A 19,811-nucleotide genomic window follows, 5' to 3' on the forward strand; every position below is an offset into this window, starting at 1 on the left:
GCCTCATAGAAACAAGGTGTAGGCTTCAGATCCACTTGTGGTGTTTGAGTGTGTTCTCACACAGCCCAGCGACATGCATGCTAGGTTAAACTGTGATTCTGAATTGGCTCTAGGTGTAAATGATTGTTCGTCTGTTAGACTGTGACAGATTGTCGAGATGTCCGGGGTGTAGCCCCGCCTCTCGCCCTGTCACAGCTGGGACAGCCTTCAGTCAGAGTTGGATAAGCAGGAAAAAACCAGATGTACAGATGGCTTAACTGGAATCTCTGATGATGCTTTAGGTCATCCAAAAATACGAAACACTTTAAAGGATTCAAAGACTTTCTTTGAACTGTTTTGATTATTGTTTTAATCCTTTTTTTTTTTTTTTGGCAGAATGTTTGTTGAAAAGGGATCAACTTCCCACTGCAGGAGTATCTCGGCAGTGCACGCTGAAGGGGACGCTTTACCTCAGTTTCTAATAGCCATTCAAACTTTCCAGCGCACTGACCCTGGAAGAGCACTAATAAGGGGACGACTTTGTAATGAACTGTCAAAAGAATCTAATTCAACAAATGTTTCTCGATGTTCTTGATGATGCACATTTGCACCACCTTTTATCAGATGAAGAGAACCTTTAATTACTTTGTCAGAAGGGACACAAAAGGTTTCATTTGTGTTTTCAGAGCATATGTACTAAACCTCCTGCTCCTGATAGATAACTAGAAAGCCAAAGGAAGGAAAAAAACCCTCAAAGTGTACATTTGACTATTTATTTTATGTTTACTATTGAGCTCCATCGCGCCACATCAGTAAACAGGAAATGAACATCTCATAATGCTGCCTGCTTTTCTCAAATTTATATTTTCTGTTGTCTAAAGTGAATGTGATTGTGCCAAACACAAGTAACTACAGTTTTATGTACTGTGATGGCTCTTTGTTGTGTCGCTTTACGGAGTATGTTCACAAAAAGACAGAAGAAAAATGTATTTTTTTTATAAGAAGGAAATGTAGAGAAAATTTGAATGATTTGGTTTTAATTTACACTTTTTTCTTGTTTTCCAGTCGCATGTTGTACATTGAAAAATGTGTTTTTCTGAGTAGTGGGATACTGTACATACTGGGAATAATCTCAAATTGCACTGCAAGAATAAAAGCAACAAACTGATTTCTAGTGTGTGGTCATGTTTAAGCTTTAATCAGAGGGAAAAGACATTAAAATTGAAGCTTTTTGATGGAAAAGAAAATATTTACAGAGTAAAAAAAACAAAGATGGGTTAAAGAATTAGAGTACTTCTGAACCTTAAAAACACTGTTTTGATATCCAAACTAACAAGATAAATATATTTAAAATATTTATATTATATTTACAGAATACTTTAAATATACAACGGCCATCGTGTATTCTATAAACAAATATAAATAACTTAGGCACACTTTTCTTGCAGACAATCATGGGAGTGGCTTTCAAAGGCCATCCTTTCGACCCAAACTCGTGCCAAGAAAAACTAATCTTGCGACATTCATCATTGACATCGCCTACACTGCAGCTAAGCTTGGTACTTTCTGACCACCTCTTACATCTCTCACCTGAACTGGCTGACTCTTGGAGATTCTTATTCAAGCAGGCCTCTTTGGCTCTCCAAAAAGAAAGGGAGCAAAGACTGGAGGGAAATGGAGATGAGTTTGGGAAGCATACAAGCAAATCGGTAAAGGATTCGACAAGGATGGTGTTTATTCCTAGACCTTCTTTTAAGGGATACAGTTGTACTAGTGCAGTTTCACAGACATGAAATAAGCCTGGCCTCAGACTAACATTTTCCCCATGGAGATTTTTTTAGGTTCTTTTAGTACAGAATTAGACTTAGTTCAAAACTCTGAAACTGGCAGATAAGGTTCAGAGACAACAAATAAGAGAGCAGTTACAATATATACAAAGAAAATACGGTACAAGAGAAATATACAGCGACAATACGGCTAACTAAACGCACGCAGAGAGTTGAGGGGGGAGAAGTGGCCCCCTGTTATGGCTGCGGAAGGGCATACTATTACTGTCAGTCTATAAGTCTGACTCAGGCATATCTGGCATGTCAGCCATCAGGTAACCGATACCGTAACGGCCATTAGGTGCGGTGTCCACATCAGTGCCGCCGCTGCCGCTCTGCTTGCGGTAGATGCTGTTGCCAGGCATCGGCGAGGGAGCCTCGCTGGGAGACTTTCCGTGAATAAGGCTAGCGTCGTCGTCTTCCTCTGGCCGGGCGGTCTCCTTGATGATGCGGCCTTTCTTGTAAGAAACAGTGGAAAGGCCACTCGTGTTCTCATTGATGATGTTGAAGTAGCGTAGGCCAAAGACCACGGGCACGGGCAGGATGGCCATCAACACCAGAGAGATGCAGACCACAATGCCCCACAGAGGGAAGCGCAAGGTTTTCTCTATGGCCTGGAGGGCAAACACAAGAAAAGCAACGAGTTATAGTGAAAGGAGTTAGCAGAAGAAGTAATGTAAGTAATGTGATACTAGATTGGTAGAATATATACTTTTTTAGACAATCAATACTCTAGTAACATCATTTTTAATAGAAGGCTATTTTTCTAACTAAAGCAATAATACTTGTGGATGAACTTGTCTAGTGTGACCTGTGCTCCACTTTATAGCGGTTTCAAACTAATAGCACTGGTGCTTGAAGGTCTATGTGGCAGACAATGTATCCTGTTGATTTTCCTCAGATTAAAGGATATCTAAACCTCTGTTTATCAGCCAAAAAGCCTGGCTCGTTTTCTACTTTCTTGCTATTTCTTTGAACTCTTGAATTTGCTTTTTACTCGTTCCAGGTTTACTATTTAGGAAAACTTCCACCCACATTGATCCCTGATTTCAGAAGCCCAGCCGGAGACATTAACTCACCTCTTCCTGGATCCAGGCACTATAGCTGGGCGGCGTCATTATCAGCTGAATGAAGCTGGAGCACAGGAGGACCATTAGCAGGATGGGTGTGATGTACTTCCACATGTAATAGTAGAAACGGTACGGCATAAAGCCCAGCATGTCCTTCAAGTCTTCAAAGAATCTGAAAACAGAGCAAAGCAGCGGGAGGTGAGATCAGATGAAGAATTCACAATAGTTTCCTGTTTTCGCTTTATACACCGGATGGCTTTATATATGTGGTTCTTATTTTTGCCATTAAAGTTGCATTCAAACAATTATGTTTAAAACAAAAAAGTGTCCCAAACATAGACAATGTGGAAGTTATGTAAGGAACAAGTACAGTCTGTAACCCTGTAGGTAGGTAGCCATTTGCCTTAGGCAGAAAAAAATACATTAAGAAAAAACTATAAATGAATGGCTTAAACAGCCATTAAAAAGCTTTTTTCTGCATAAGCAGTAAGTGAGTAAATATTAAAGAAACATGGAGATGATGTATATTGTGAACTTACTTATCGATCCCATAGAACCAGGCGATCGCCACGTTTTCCAGTATGACCACTATGAGCAGAGGCAAAGTAGCCGAGTAGTCATCAAACATGGTCACAAAGTAGTTCCCTGAGCGCTGAACAAAGAGGAGACCGATGGAGAAGGCCAACACGCAACATCCCACTGCAGGAGAGATAGCAGGTAGTTCGTCACTGTGCATACTGACATACATTAAAGGTTTCAAATGAAAACTCCATAAATATTACATGTGTGATGGAGCTTAAACTTAATACTGTCATCATTCCCCAGTTTACAAGAAGAGTTTGGAGTGGAGTATATATAAGTGGAACGGGATCCATTCTAAGCTATCTGACTCAGCAACCTACATCTTTTCACTGAGAGTGTGACAGCCGCTTTGCCACCATGTATTTTTAATCAAATTTGTGTTTTTACATTATTACTTATCTCTCTGAAACTATATTTTTGAGGGTGTAGCTTGGTTTTGGGTAAAGTCAAACTCATTTAGCTTTAAATAGCAGCTCTTCTCTCGTAGAAAGAAAACATAAAGCGTTATAAAATCAATGTGTTTTTAATGGCAATGGTTTATTTTGGACAGTTGTAACTCATTGACCAAAAGCTATAGTCAGCCACAGTCTGCTTCCTATAAGATGAACGTCTGAGTAAAACAAGTCTGCACGGGTCTTCTGCTATCGTCTTCCATCCACTTTTGCAAGACTGAATTACTGCCTCCATTTATCCTTCATACACAGCATGTGTTGCTCTTAGGCCTAAACATTTCCTTTTACAGAGCTGGACTGATTTAAATATGGTCATTAGGATAAAACACAGGTCATGTGATCTTTCTAACCTGTAAGAAACTCCTTTCGGACTTTGAATGTGTCTATCAGCGGGGTGAGGATACCCTCAATGGTGCCAAACATGCTGCCGAGGCCGAGGTTAACCAGCATTAGGAAGAACATGACGGACCAGAAGGGTGAGGCTGGGAAGTGGGTCATGGCCTCTGTAAAGGCAATGAAAGCCAAGCCTGTGCCTTGTACTGCCTGTCAGGGAGAAAAGAAGGAAAGGTTAAAACACAGCACCAAAGTCCTAGCTAGCTAGTGTAGCACTAGCTACTTTTAGAGGCCTCGTTGCTTTGAATTTGTTCTTTTTGTTTTCTTTAATGAAGACTAAACATCGCCCTTTGACAGACTGCCAACCTGACCAGAGTTGCCAGAAATATGTGGTTTTCTTTTACAGCAGGTGATCCAAAAGTTAGCACAATCCTGGTTTCCACGAGGTCCAACAAAAATCTAAGGGGGCTTTTCCATTGGGCTTTGGAATACTGTAGGTATAAGGTCCATGGTGAAAAAAATAATACCAATGTTTTCAGCAAGATAACTTTCCCAAAGTGTTGCCACTTTTATGAATTCTGGAGTCCAAGTATACTTACCAGAAGTACTTCGGTCATTCCCTACTTCAATCCCTTTTTCCAGTCTTTACACATATTCCACATGTGTAAAAGACGTCTAACTCTTTGTCTTCTGCAACCCTTACTCTCCTTGCCTTGGCAATGCTCGAGTCTTTGGATGTTGTCTTGGTTTAACTGCTAATAGTCTATACCTGATAAGGTGTGGGTAAAGGCAAGTTTGAGGTTGGCTTGGGAAGAATACCACTTGCTCTGTTTGCAGCTGTTAGCTTAAATTATTTACTTATTTCAAATAAACCCATCTTTCTGAACACTCACAAAGTGGGTAACACTTGACAAGAAAGAAAATAAACATCTTCAATAAAATGTTATAGACTTTTAAAATAACATACGGCCACGTGGAATGACTTGAATATGGAGTGATTTACAATTTTTATCCCCATGTACCTTATTCAGCTCGTCTTCGATGCTGCAGGCTTCCAGTCCCAGTGACTCGAACTTATCCTGCTTAACCGCTTTGATGGCATCTATCATCTTATGGTAGTCCTCACCACTGACTTGATTAACCTGAGTAAGGTTCATGTGGTGGGGAATAAAGTTTTGCTCAAGGATGCCGCTCCCCAACAATGTTAAAATCTTGTTGGTGTTCCTAAAAAAAAGAGAAAAAAGTTGCTGATTGTTAAATTGTTGATTGATTTAAATGGTGGTCAAAAAGCTAAACATCAATCATCCTTGAACAATCTTCAGAAATACCACATTCAAAGACTGAAGTATGAAAAAGTATTGTCTGAAACAAGTGGACCAATGGACTCGTTGCTGTAGGTGTTAGAGTCTTATACTCACATTGCAACACATTTGCTGTTCATGATATTGGCTTTGAAGCCCAACACGGCAAACACCACCAGGGTGGCCAGCACAGAAGTGAAGAAATTGATAAAAGACACCAAGACGGCATCAAAGTGGCAGTTGTTGTCGCGCTTGTTGTAGCTGGAGAAGGCAATGACGCCACCGAACCCGAGACCCAGCGCGAAAAAGACCTGCGTGGCTGCCTCACGCCAGACCTTGGCCTCCAGCATGATCTCCAGCTGAAAATAGAACAAACAGATTTGATTTAAGTCTTAGCTCTAAACACCTATTATAATATAGATGGATGTGCAATGACATCCCCACTGTAACGTCACAAAATATACCAAATGATGAAGCTTCAATCAAGCATTTGCAATAACTGGCAATGATAGCTGACATGTTGTCAAAGTAAATGAAAGATTAATGTACTTCTTAGTCATATATTTGTGATTTCTGTAAAAACCTGATTGTACTGCTTTCTTGTGGAAATAATATATATTGGTGAAAGAAATGTTCAGTCATTTTGGCAAGTTTTCAACTCTGCTGATAGGCTGGAGACCAGGTAATCCTTGGAGAGGTTGCCGGTCTATTGAAGGGCTAACCATTCACATCAACAGCTGCAGCCAATTTGGAATAACCAATTAACCAAACATGCACCTCTTTGCACTGCAGGCGGAAGCCAAAGTACCTGGAGAGAACCTATGTAACCATAATGACACAATCTCCGCACAGAAAGCCAGCCGATTCAAACGCAACATCTTCTCGCTGACAGCCAACAGTGTTTGTTTTATTAATTGCATAATATTCCTTTAACATATTTATTCATGAGCACACGTATCAGGTACATGAAAGATGGTGGCAGAACGCAAGTGTCAGCGATGAGGCGAGAAGACATGCAAAGACAGACATGCACTGCTGCCAGTGTCTTCACTTGGATGGTTATGTAAAAACTCAGTAACTCCTGTTTCCATGGTGACATTCATCTGCAGCCTGACACACCATTGGCCAGTTGCTGCTGAGGAGCCAGCCTATCACAGTGCGGAGTTCTTTTTGAGTTCAGACACAGTTTAATTCAACAGCAATTTCAGCAGGGAATAAACAGAAGCAGAAATAAGGGCATTCTGACCTGAGCACTATTCAACTCATGTCTAAGTATAAAGCCAGTACTATCATCTAAATGGATTAAAGTATGAAAGTACTCATGATGTGAACAATCCTCTACAGTCCTGTTCAGTATTATATGGTTCTATCATACGATCCATTAAAGGAGACCTATTATATTTTTCCTTATTTTCTGTCATATTCATGTGAAAAATGTACTACATACTGCTCCAAACACTGCGTTTCAGACTTCTTTTCTACTTCTTTTTCTGTTTGCTGTCAGTGAGCTGATAATCCTAAACTCAGGCACGGCATTTTGAGTCCCTTCCATCTGCTGTTCAGACCTTCTGCTTGTCAGGGGTAGCCAATCAGAAGCTATTCTACTGAAGTCAAGGAACACAAATAAGGAGCATTTAATACTTAAACACCATTGTCTTAGTGAAGCTTAGCTAATGTTGTTAATAAGAACATTTGTGATGTGTGAAAAGGTGATTTTGTAGTATAAAGTAAAATACTTTCATTCTGAAATGTAGTAATAAAGGGAAAATTAGCTCGAAATTATGTATTTTTAAATATATGATACTTTAATTATACAGCATCATCAATTCCAAACATCATAATAACAAAAAGGTAATCCTACACTTGAGAGGATCTTTACCTTGGGTGTGAACATGTGACGGATCCCATCCATGGAGCCCTTCAGGAGGAGCGACCGAACCAGGAAGCAAACCAGCACAACGTACGGGAAGAGGGAGCTGAAGTACATCACCTGCAAGCAAACGCAAGTGTTTTCCACATCACACAGAGCATGTATCTTTGGAAAAACTGTAGAACAAATTAAAATGAGTAAACAAATGCAGCGTGATCTCACTGCCTGACTTTCTATGCGGTGCTGATCGTGGTCGTTTGACAGGAACATCAAACTGTTCAGAAAAGAGAGTGAAGATCTGCTGAGAGCTGATAATAAGTAAAAGCATGTTCTTCTTCTATTGCTGTACTTTCTTTAAAATCTAATTTATTCAAGCGTTCAAAGCAGGGCCCAAACATCTCGTGAAGAATTTCAGTTTGCAGCTGAGGGATGTAGTCTGAACACCTTTTTTTATTATTTTATGTGATCGTGACATCACATCACACTAATTCGTGGGTGGGCTTAAGTGCCCTTCCCCCTCAAACCTACATATCATTAACCGGATAGACAAGTTGACGCTTAAAGACTGAAAACGGGATGAAACCCTGAGCCAGATAGTTTACAGATCCTGTGGGTGTGGGTGCAGACACCGGGAGATAGTTTGGGATTGAGTCATGAGCACAGTCAGTGATTCAGAGACATTACGTGTCCTACTTGGTGGTCCGCATGTAGCCTTGAGGAAAATGGTGTGTGGTGTTATCTTAGAGAAAAGTGAGAAAAAAGCAACACAGCAGAACTCACTGATATTGTTCAAAGTTTTAATGGAACCTAGCATGCTCATTCCCAGCTCCACATTTTTATAGTTGTATTTTCATTATTGCTTTGCTTAGTACACTATCTAGGTCCTTCCCCTTTATAGCCACCCTCCCTTCCAGCTAACTTTCTTCTGATTGGCTGCCTTCTGCCTGACATCATAAACAGCCGGCGTCAGAAGAAACTTCCCAGAAATGAGCACCAGAGAAGTCTGGAAGGTTTGGTTCACGGGAATTACAGATAAACCGATCTCCTTATTTAAAATATTGGCCATTTTTACCATGTTTCATGACTGTAGCGGTGTATATATAAGATAAAAATATGGAACAGCATAGTAGGTCCTTTTTAATCAAGGTTTCTGGCATTTAATGAATTTTTCCTCAAGCTTTAATTTTAAAATAGTAAAAAAAACAAAAAAAAAACAAGAAACAAGTTTTGTGTTTTAAATAGATTTTATAGCCAATCATTTGCATCTGCAGAGGAGGCTACACCTCGTACTATAGCCTCCTCTGCAGATGCAAGCTGTTGCCCATCTGCACACGGACCGCACGCGGCTGCATCTGTTGTTGAAGAATTGCTGACCATTCCTGGATGCGTGCAGCCTGCCGCTACGCAACGGTCATTGGTTGTGGATTTCACTAATAAACACATCGACCCAGCACGTCCCACGCATGCTCAGTGGGAGACATATTGGGACAAAAACACTGGTCAAGGAAGTCTGGATATGCTCCTGATTCAGAAAGGCCTGTGGTGCTCTGGCAGTGTGGAGGTGAACACTGTCCTGCTGAAACTGCCAGAGGGACAGACACTGCCACAAGAAGTGCAAAAGTACGGGTTGGAGGACCTCATCTCGGTGTCTCTGTCGACTCACATTTTTACCATGAACGATCAGATCAGAGATGGTGCTCTCATGGACACGCAGGACTGTAGCAACAGTGCGTGCCACGATTGCTCGGTCAACTTCAGTCAATTGCACCATGGTGACACTGATGATAATGTCACGCATATATTGGAGGTGGGGGTGGGAGTGGGTGGGGTAGGGGGTGGAATGTGTTCTGCCACTGAAAAAAAACAGTGAAAAGAAATGGAAAACTACCCGCAGAAGATGTTTGGGTTTTCTAAGAGATTAAGATAATGTACTGAGAGATGGATTTAAAACTAAGATTGAAAATGTATTTCACAAAATATGAACTTCTTATTTATTTAACTCTCTATTTATTTTTTGAGTAGTATATTTATTATATATACAGGACGTCCCTGTAGAATGTGTAAAGACCACAAATGTTTACCTTCCTTCATTTTTAAAGCACGGACACAAAGGTTTTTTTGGTGATATGATACGTTTCAAATTTCAGGAGACCCCAAATAGAATTTAAAGCAACATATATAATCAAATATATTTATTGAGTTAAATGTTTCTCAAGTGAAGAACCCTCACATAAAGTCTAATGTGATAAGCTGAGTTCATTTCTTCAGTTGGTTTCTCCTCTTTTTCAGCTGTAACTCTTTTTAGCACTTTGCTGAACTGAAATGTAGCCTTGGATCCTCACAAAGCCAAGCAGGCTGCTCCTTTGTAACCTCAGTCTTATGGTCTTTGAAAAGGGGAGTGTTTCTCTGAAGGCTCATGTATTGTTACAGATAGAAGGTTCTTCTTGCAAAGTTCTGGGAACTTCACTGTTCTCTACATGAACTGATAAAAAAAAAGTTAGATTTCTCTGACGTCATTACAAGAAAGCCTGACTGTAAAGTAATAAAGTAATTTTTTTAAACAAGGTTTATCAGTAATCTTAACATTTAACATTTAAAACGTGACACACATGTTGCCATAAAAGTATAAGAAAACATTATTTTATCAGTTCAAGTCTATCTTTTATCATCTCTTTTTTTCACCGCGCTCTTGACAAACAAGTCAAGCCAAAAGAGTGTGTATAACCATGGTAACCAAAGGTTTAGATCCCTTTCATGCCCACCCACACACACACACACACACACACACATGCGCAGAGACGCAGATTGTGGTAGGGATATTCCTTGGACAAGTCTTTTGTGTGAACATTGGCAGAGAGGGCATTAATATTCTTTTGTATCATGTGCCGCTGATTAAACTTCAAAGACACTTAGCTGGCTCCTCAGAGGGAAAGTTTGTGCACAGTCTCTGTGCTGGACAACTAAAAAGGGCCTTCCAGACGCAGCTGGTGGTTGTAGGACAGCCATCTGGCTCAAACTGTACAACTAACTGACAGCTTGGGTGGCCCTGATTACCTCCAAAAATGAGTATTTATGTGTTTCTTTTCTGTAATTTATTTTATGTCATTGATAACTGTATAAGGGTGTGACTGTTTTGTGCTAATGCATAAATCCCCTCCGATGACGCAGCACTAGTGAAACACTGATTGTATTTATAGGTGAGAATTCTTGCCAGGCAGCAGGGTGTGGCAGACAGCAGAAAAGAGACCAGCGTTGCAAATCACCGCCGACAGCAGTCCAAGATTAAAGGACTTCTGCTGGACACGGCATCCATCTTGTTTTGTGCGTCTCTGCTGGGGGGAATGCAAAGCCAAGCATGCAGTAGACTGCTGCTACTCGCTGGGATAAGACTTGGGGGGACCTGAGAACAATGGCTCTCATTTGCTAACAGTGCGTAAGCACAAATGTGAGCGCAAACTGCAAGCACGAACGTTTCACACACAAACCAGCAATTTACCAATATTTTCATACCTGAGTTTGTTTGTAGTCCTTATCTTTATCTGATTTCATTATATTTTAAATGAACTTATCTTTAATTAAAATTGCTCACTAGATCCCATCATTAATAGTCTAATAAGATACAGTAAGACTGTAATCAGAATACTCTAAATGAGCCGCTGGGTCTTTTTGCTGCCTGCAGATGTTGGTGAATGAAGGTGAGATTGCAGCACTTAATAAAAGTGCTGTAAAACCAAAAACAATGACCTAAAAGAGGCTCAAAAGCCCAATAAGACTGCAGAGCATGATAAGAAAGTCTGAGGTTGAGTCAACTTAATAGGCCTTCACTAAAAGGCCTTACTCCACTACATAAAAAATATCGTTCACATCTACCGTATTAATTTTGACCCTACACCCAGTTTATAACTCGCACAACATCAAAGCTCGTTCTGGGACTATTTGTACAGCACAGTTAGCAGAGGCTTGACTCTGACCCCAAGAGTACACCAGCTAATACTTGTCATATGATATGAGAAAGTGTGGAATGATAACGATCACCTGTTAAAAGAAAGCGAGGAGCAAGCAAATGACAACCTTTATCCAGGGGCTAATCCTTCCGGATGCTGGTCACGCTACTGTCAGCTTTGTTACACTAAGCTAAAGTCAGCTAAGCCAGAAATCCTACAAAAGATCACATGAGCTCTAAAAATCATATTTCAGGCTGTATCATTAGAAAAATTTGTCAAGGCACATTACTGCGGTCAGTGCCTGTTGAAGAGAGCTAATTGTGTGTGAAAAGACTTTCCAAAACATTCTGCAAGCACAGGCCTTTTGTTTCGCTTACTATTCCCCATTTTCCACAGTGCAAGAGTCCAAGCAGTAGAGGTGGGAATCACCATACATCCCACGATACGATATTATCACAACACTTAACGCACGATACGATATAATTGCAATTTTTTAAAATATTTTGCGATATTCAGATTCTGTACATAAAGGTAAACTTTATCAATATTCATTTTATCTAATATCAAAGTCTCGCACTCAGTCTTTCTCTCATTTCAGTTTTATTGTTGACAAACTGAACGGTTTGTATTACAGTCTAGTCCAACTTAACTGAACGCAACCATCTGGTACAATTATAGCTATTCTGAACTATGACATTTATGAAAACTATGCAGCCCCTTCAGCAACTGAAGAATTTGAAAGTAAATTAAAACAAAATATAATTTTACGTTAAATAAAAAAGTTTTAAACTTAATTAAAATAAAACATGTCTTAAATTAAAATAAGTAAACTGTCGTGTTTATTGCTGCCATAAAAAAAGTTAAACACATTTGGACAGTGAAGGATTCTTGCTCAGAAAAAGGATCAACATGCTCTGAAGTCAGAGCACAAAAACCTTTTTTGTAACAAAATATCGATTTCTGCTGTCCCTGTATCGATACATTATTAGCAAACAAAATATCACGATACTACACAGTATTGATTTTTCCCCCCACCCCTACCAAGCAGGTGCTGATTTCTTCCTGTTTTGTTCCATCTGTCTCTTCTTCTCTCTTATTTTCTACTGGTATCTTTTCTCTCTATCTTAAATGAACTGTTTTAAACTATGCGTACCTTCCCAGAAGACTGGATTCCCTTGATCATGGCAAGGCAAACCATGGACCAGGCAACCAGCAGACACACGGTCATCTTCCAATTCAGCCCTCCGCTCTCAGAGATGCTGTCAGAGATGTCCAGGGCCTCACGGTACCAGTAGTAGGTGGTTGCTGAGCTTTTCTCACACTCTGGCACCACATCTATGGACAAAAAACATAGCGCTCATCATGGACGTATTTACTGAAGAAGATCATTTCCAAGCGGCACAAAGACTTTAAGAAGTAACTGTCGTTACTAAATTGCGTCTTACATGTACTGGTCTTGTTCTTCACAAGGGGGCACTCGTGCCATGGCAGAGGTTGCTGGAAGGACTGGGAGAAGTAGAAGAGACTCCAGCTGATGATGACATTGTAGTAGAGAGCCACAAAGAAGCACACCTACAGGCGAGAGAACAAAGTCAACTTCAGACACACAACTAAAATCAGTATGAAACACAACATTTAGCCACAAAATAGAGGCTAAATTAGTAAAGACTCCCCACCCCACAATTTTCTTTTCTTCAAATTATTGTCACTCCATATTTTTCCCTACCTGCAGTGACTTAACAGCTCAGTGTGAGAATCAATACAACCAAAAGTATGCTAACATACCACCATACTGTTTATACACAATGTTTTAACCATGTTCAGACAGGACCTCTGTGTCTCACTCACCACACAGCTGGCAAAGCCAATCCCCCCCAGCCGAGGGCTGATGTAGTTCCACACACCGATGCTGCCCCTACGGATTCGCTGTCCCACCGCAAGCTCCAGGAAGAACAGCGGAATCCCAATCAATATGAGCAGGATGAGATAGGGCACCAGATATGCTCCTGCCAATCAAAACAACATGAAGAGCAGGTTAAATGAAGGAATGCAAAAAGAAGAGGAAACTGTCAAATCAGATAACAGTGAGGCACTAACATTTGTGGTGACAACACTTAAACATCAGCTTTTTAAAATCTTACCCTTTGCCCCATTCTGGCTAGAAAATCACACCAACAGACAGCTGTTTTCTAAACTTTAACTATACAACAGCATAACATCTCCCTGATGGTGACACATTCACCTAAACAGCAAATTAAACACACAATCAGATCCAAACGACTACACACGCGTGCTGCATTGATGGGCTTCTACCTAACAGGGCCCTATGGAGTGTACTATAGTGCAATCAAATCATTATGGAAACCAGAAAAGATACTGAAGTCTAAAATTACCTAAATTACAGTGGCAAATATAGCATTTCTCTCTAGAATTAAGGTTTCTGGGTGAATAACCAACATTAACTGGTGTAATAGTGTGGTACGGTAAAATACAGGATGCCGCATCTCCTGTGAGCACCGAGACTGCCAAGCGCACAACAACTTCAGGACAAAAAGAGAACCCAAAGCTAGATTTTGGAAATAATGAGCAGTTTTATTTTCCTGAGAGGAAACGGAAAGGAACTGTGCTCCTGTGGGGTTGTTTCTCTTTTTCACATGTGAAATGAAACTTCCTGTCTGCCCTCAACCACTGATATATATTAAAATCAATTGCATAATTTCCAGGGTGCAACTAAAGCAATGAAGAAGAAGAGAAAAGCCCCCTCTGTGACACGGTACCAATCATAAGTCTGAGCCACATCAAACGTAAACACCGGTGAGTCGATGTAGTGTGAGGCTTGCTGTGAGTCACTGACAACAGCGCCGCACCGCAATGGGTTTATTATTTTAAAAAGTGGTTTCATCTCTTTTGCAACAGAGCTCATTGTTTTATCTGACAGGGCATTCATTCAGATCCTTTCCTGAGTCCTCCCTTGATGGGAGTGGTCACACGCGAGAAATAAATATGTGTGTGTTTCTATGCTTTTTACACGTGTGTGTGTGTGTGTGTCTACAATATACTTAGTAATTTCTATTAATATAATATCTAATTCTGGTACAGAATACGCAGTTTATTTTGGGCTTTGACAACATCAAAACCCTCCCTCTGGTCTCCATTGTCTTTTAAGAACTTCAACAGTCTCCCTGGGACATTCAGACACTTTGATGGCACTTTAAGAAAGCAAACAGCCCAACAAGAGTGCAGCTTTTGTTTTTTCCTTCTTTAAAAACGTTTCACAGTCCTCCTCAGTCCCAGCAGTAAGTGAAATGAAATATCTGGTTTAGCCAGTCATCAGACACGCAGCATTTCAGGGATTTTCACTTCCTGTTCGGTACCAAGAGATATGGATTACTTGCATTATTACACGCTACTAGAAATACCTAACAATCTATCCACCACTAAATCTGTTTGACTTGATTTATGATTTGCTAGAGCTAAAAGGCAAAACACAAGCTGACTACATGCATTTCCCCTGCTTGTATATATAAGCCCAACACTGGGCTTGAAAGTGTTCCTGGAACATTGTGTACATGATCTCCAAAGGGAAGGTGAGAAAAGACACAGAATTACTATACAAAGGGTTTTTAGAACTTACCTGTTTACATTTAATAGAGGCTTATATTTATGCTTTTATGAGTTAGCTGTCTGTTTTTAGTGACAGGTAGGTACCATCTCATCTGCTAATGGTCAGTTAGCGTCACCTAAGCTAATTCAACTCTTGATTTCTGCTCAGCTAATTCTACCAACTGCCTGTAGACACAGAAATCAAATGGCACCTTACCTTTCTAAACAAAATGATAGAATTTCATCTGTAATTTGTTTATTAGCACTAATTAGCAGATACATTTAAAAATATAGTCTCTGAATGTACCTTGTTAACCAAACTTGCTAGCGTTAGCTGCTAAGTTAGCACTCCACCTACTAATCAAATTATGATTAGTTCTGGTTTAAAAAAAACAAGATGGTGATAGCTGTTCTATTTTATAATACACATTTGGTTGGTGCAGAACATAAAGAAAAAATATTGTCCTCTAAATTTGATGTTCAGAGCTAAAACAGAAACCTGAATCCTAAAACTGTCTGCTGATGAGCAAAAGACCCTTTCCTTTACTAAAGCTTCTGCTCCCAATTGGGTTCAAAACTCACTCACTGGTCCTCACAGACATGACAATATAACACACACGCACACACACACACCGGTTTCAGCCCCCATTTTAATCTAATTACAGTGGAAGACAGCAGGGTGACCAGAGCCGTTTAAAACAGACCTGAAAGCATGACAGTCTGTGAGAGGTGGTAATTTTTCTGAACGTTCCTGAGCACACATGCACACTATCTCATGCCAATTATATACACACTTCTAAGAACATGATTCAAGGTGGTATTCTATACCAATAAAAAGCCGGGCCTCTTTTTCTGAAGACGTGTCACTACAGTGGAGTATTTCAGACTCCACTGTAGTGACACGTCTTCATCAACCACACATTTCTCAAAGATTCTGCAGCTACTGACCTCCCCCTAACCCACCTACCTGTGACTCACAAGTGGGAGCGACTTGAGGAATTAATATTCAAATTTTCCTTTTAATAAACTGCAAAAAACTTAAATTTCCCCCTCTTTTGTAAACCTGGAGTTGTGTTACAGTGTTGGGCACAAACCCCAGTCTCCCGGGTTAAAGTGCTGGGTTTGACCTGTGCAAAACTCTTTCTTTCTACGCACAGAGTGGATGTCATTGCACTTTAACTCTACAAGCACTCACAAGTTATAATAGTCCCTAACAAGCAAGCAATTATGAGGTGTTTTTCACATACTAGCACATTAATAACTAATGTAATTTGCCTGACACATGATTTTTTAATAACTTATATATTAATAGCCATTTATGATCATGATGAGGATTATTTTTCCTAGTTTGGGGAAATGTTGTTTGCTCCGAGTCTACACAGACCATTCAGATCTTCAGTGTAGTAATAAACTTGACGGAGTATCTATCCTGTCTGGCCAACCTGTTTATTTAATCAGCTTTCCAGAGACACTCAGTAGCTTTACATAATCTCCATGCAACACCTTATCAGGACACACACACATACACACGTTAGACTAGAGACACAACAATTGTCTGCGAGGAGTCAATCAAGTAGAGCAGACTGCATTGTAGGAAACGTGGTTATCATAAACTATAATCCGAAGCATCACGCTCTTCTTAGAATTATTTCCTGTATGTTGAAAGCAGTGTTAGAGGTTCTGTGTTTGGTTATTTGCTCTTGTATGTTCTATGAAATCACAGACGTAACAAGCCAGTCGTATTAACATTCTGTCTGTGGTGAAGCTCGCAGCCGAGTCTAGTTTTGATGGACACATCACGGGACTCTGCACCCACATGGTAAACACAGAGTACAACACGTTCACTGCAAAACGGTAATTTCATGAAGTCATGATGCCATTTAAAGCCCATTCGGAGTGTCTGCAAAGAAACAAAAGCTAAAAGTGGAAGGTGATACTTCTGGTTTCTCAGCAAGGATGAACAAAAAACCCACCAAATCAAACACGTCTTCTTTAACTATTTTTTTATCCTCTGTAAAAACATGCACATGTAGATGCTAGACTTGGCTTCCACCCAAGAATATCACATCCCGAATCTACGATCACTTTTAATTAAAACGGAACTCCTTTTGTCCTGGCCTTTTGTCCCCTTGTGTCTTGGCCTTTGTTCCTTTTGTTATCATGCTTAACATGATCAGTTATACGCTCTTACTATGTGTGTGTGATGCTAGCTGAGACTCACCCCCCCCATTCTTCTGACACAGGTAGGGGAACCTCCAGACGTTGCCCAGGCCTACAGAGAAGCCAACCTGGGCCAGGATGTACTGGAGCTTGCTGTTCCAGGCCGGTCGTTCCTCCTCCTCGGCATCTGACCCCCCTTCCTCCACATCGCACTCTTTCCCTTCGCCTTCATGGTTGTTGACGATCAGCGAGCTCTTCTTGAAGGAATCATCACAGGCGTCCTCGTTGGAAAGCAGGTCTCTGACAGACTCCGTGACATCGTCGTCAAGCTCTCTCTTGACGGCCTTGCTGTTTTTGGGCATTTGATAAAGCAAACAAGGGCGAAAGGGTGGAACGTCTTCTTGGCTGGCGGGCTGGTGGGACAGAGCCGGCGTGTGAAAAGAACTCCGCGCAACGGCACAAGTTTGAAAGTATTCTGGGTTCAACGGCCAGCGGGCTTTGACAAAGTTTGTAGAGGTTTATTTCCTCATTATCACCATATATCTGCGGGGGAGAGATAGGAACACAGCAAAGGGTAAACAGCCAATGAAAGTGAAAACCTGTGTTTATTTTTTACATAGTTTCAGGTACTTATTTCCTTCCTAAAATGTGAAAATAACTTTGACAAGAGATGACCAGAAATGAACTTACTAAACTAACTAAACCCAAAGGTAAACCTTTATTTGGTTTACCTTTGGGTGATTTGATTTCAGTTTGACTCCATTTATATATTTTTAACTACTTTTTTGACCTTAGTCCTTATCCCTCAGCATCTTACTTGAATTTACACCGTAGGGAGAATTACTTCTCCATCTGAGGGATGCTGATTTATTACTCACATGGATATCACATGACTGGAAAGGGCACAAAAATCAGTGAATGGGATTTTATTCTCAGTGCTTGTTCTGGACAAAAAAAATGGGCCTTGAGCATTTGGCTGGTTGAGCATGCTGCCTAGGACAGTGACACACTGGGATACAGATGCTATCCCGTTTCAAGCCCCCTGAATAATTGAACAGGCAAAGCGATTTGCATACAAACCCAAACATTCCCTCCTTTTACCTGATGGGGAAAGCCCTCAAATATAAAAGCATATGAACTTCCCAAATTACACTTTTCTCTCCTATAAAAGAGCTTCATCACGGTGCATTAACATTTAATGACGCTTAGTACCGGCAGCACTGGAAGAGAATCAAGGGTGTGCCGACCACCTAAAGGCTGATTAAGGTGCGCAGCATCCTTGACTCCTAAATGTGAGCATCCTTTCAGGGAGGCTTCACATCAAGCTCAAATCCATCCTCGAACATTTTCATTTAAATTGTCAGAGGCGCAAAAAATATCCCCAGCACGACGAGTGGCGTTGCGACCACGAAGCACTGCGTGTCTCCCGCCTTTCACCACACAGAGGATTAAGAGATTAATAGATTTCTTTCAGTGCTTCCAGATTAGCCTGGTTTGAATGAGGCAAAGGCCATCGTTTCATAATGCAGTGAGCACAACGCGGCGTCCAAAAACGAGCAACGACGCTGCGCAAGCCTCGCCTCTGTTCATATTAATCGTTTAATAGCAGAGCACTTATTACAAATATTAAACATATGAGTGCGTCTAGGAGGAGAATGACTCATTCTGTGGTATCTTTTTTGTCTGCACATGGCTCGGCCTGTTGGGTTAACATGACACACCAAAGCGGATGAAGCAATAGATTAAAAAAAAAATGTATTATTAACCCAACCGGTCTCACTAGTGCCATGTGGCGTTGCTGTGCCAAAGCACAGTTTGTCCTCGTTGATTCATTTCCTCCCTCCCGCTCACAACCGTCATGTCATCTCTGAAGAGTGTTTCATCATTCATCGGTCATCCACATCAGGGTACCTCAATCCACCCTATACTCTCAATGTATCACGCCTTGCCTTTACCATCAGCCTGCTTATCCCTGCTGGAGATGCCGAGGATGGTACTCACCTTCGCGGAATAGCAATCTTCTGAAATGAATCGTCTCAAGGAATGAAATTGTGAGAGCACATGCACGGGGAAGACATTATCACCAGTTTGTGTCTCAGCCAGTGTGTAGTGCGTCGCTTTGGTCTCCTGCGCTTCACTTGTCTGGCTCACACAGAAGAGCGCCGCTCAGAAAGGAAAGGAGGGGGGCGGAATGGGTGGAGGGGGGGGTCTCCGCCTCCAACTCACTCGTGACCGTCAGTAGGCAACTCTTTATTTACTTAATATTTAACTTTATATAGCTTATATCACATATCTATGTCACACTACACGCCACGCATGCTTACACCGTTCCTATTTAGTTGAAATAAGCATATTTGTACCCTCTTCCTCCCCCCCGTTTGCCACTTGGTACACTCCACTACTACTAATCCGGCAGAAAGGGGCTGGCTTAAGGACAAAAAAGCAATGTGCCTCTGTTTATAAACGCGGATTTTCTCTGACTGGATATGTATTTGGATCGTATATGTATTTTTTTTTTATTTTTTGCAATTTATTTTAAAAAAATACAGACTGAATTTAGGGGGCATGACGTGCAGATAGCAAGGTTTCTGGTTCAAGGTCGTCGTTTTGAGCAACATCCACCATTCGACCTCCCAGAGTGGTGCGATGAAATTTACGTACATCCTCGATGAGAGAGAAATCAGACAGAAA

General features: G+C 40.9%; 2 protein-coding genes across 3 annotated transcripts in view; one reads left to right on the plus strand and one right to left on the minus strand.

The window, feature by feature from the left end:
• Nucleotides 1–1,147, plus strand: part of lrrk2 (leucine-rich repeat kinase 2) — a 34,006-nt gene extending 32,859 nt beyond the window's left edge. For both annotated transcript variants that reach the window (XM_006782346.3, XM_006782345.3), the window contains exon 52: nucleotides 376–1,147. The gene's annotated coding sequence lies outside the window, so the exon portion shown is untranslated. The remainder of the gene's footprint in view (nucleotides 1–375) is intronic.
• On the minus strand, nucleotides 1,148–19,276 carry slc6a15 (solute carrier family 6 member 15). Its single transcript, XM_006782344.2, has 12 exons — nucleotides 19,122–19,276; nucleotides 17,182–17,663; nucleotides 13,206–13,363; nucleotides 12,803–12,929; nucleotides 12,511–12,692; nucleotides 7,423–7,533; nucleotides 5,661–5,902; nucleotides 5,265–5,466; nucleotides 4,260–4,452; nucleotides 3,415–3,574; nucleotides 2,885–3,047; nucleotides 1,148–2,419 (listed from the first exon to the last, which is right to left on the minus strand). The coding sequence occupies exons 2-12, from the start codon at nucleotides 17,480–17,482 to the stop codon at nucleotides 2,039–2,041; spliced, it is 2,220 nt and encodes a 739-aa protein (XP_006782407.1). The 5' UTR covers nucleotides 17,483–17,663; nucleotides 19,122–19,276; the 3' UTR covers nucleotides 1,148–2,038.
• Between the last annotated feature and the right edge of the window lie 535 nt (nucleotides 19,277–19,811).

The sequence above is a fragment of the Neolamprologus brichardi genome, chromosome 7 (assembly GCF_056152115.1).
Source record: "Neolamprologus brichardi isolate AB-2024 chromosome 7, ASM5615211v1, whole genome shotgun sequence".
Classification (NCBI taxonomy): Eukaryota; Metazoa; Chordata; class Actinopteri; order Cichliformes; family Cichlidae; genus Neolamprologus; species Neolamprologus brichardi.

Coding starts and splice junctions, on each gene's coding strand:
- slc6a15 (XM_006782344.2), bottom strand. CDS start 17,482: ATGCCCAAAAACAGCAAGGCCGTCAAGAGAGAGCTTGACGACGATGTC. Junction 13,364..17,181: donor GTGTCAGAAGAATGGGGGGG/GTGAGTCTCAGC, acceptor TTTGATTGGCAG/GAGCATATCTGGTGCCCTAT. Junction 7,534..12,510: donor GAATCCAGTCTTCTGGGAAG/GTACGCATAGTT, acceptor GTTTGCTTGCAG/GTGATGTACTTCAGCTCCCT.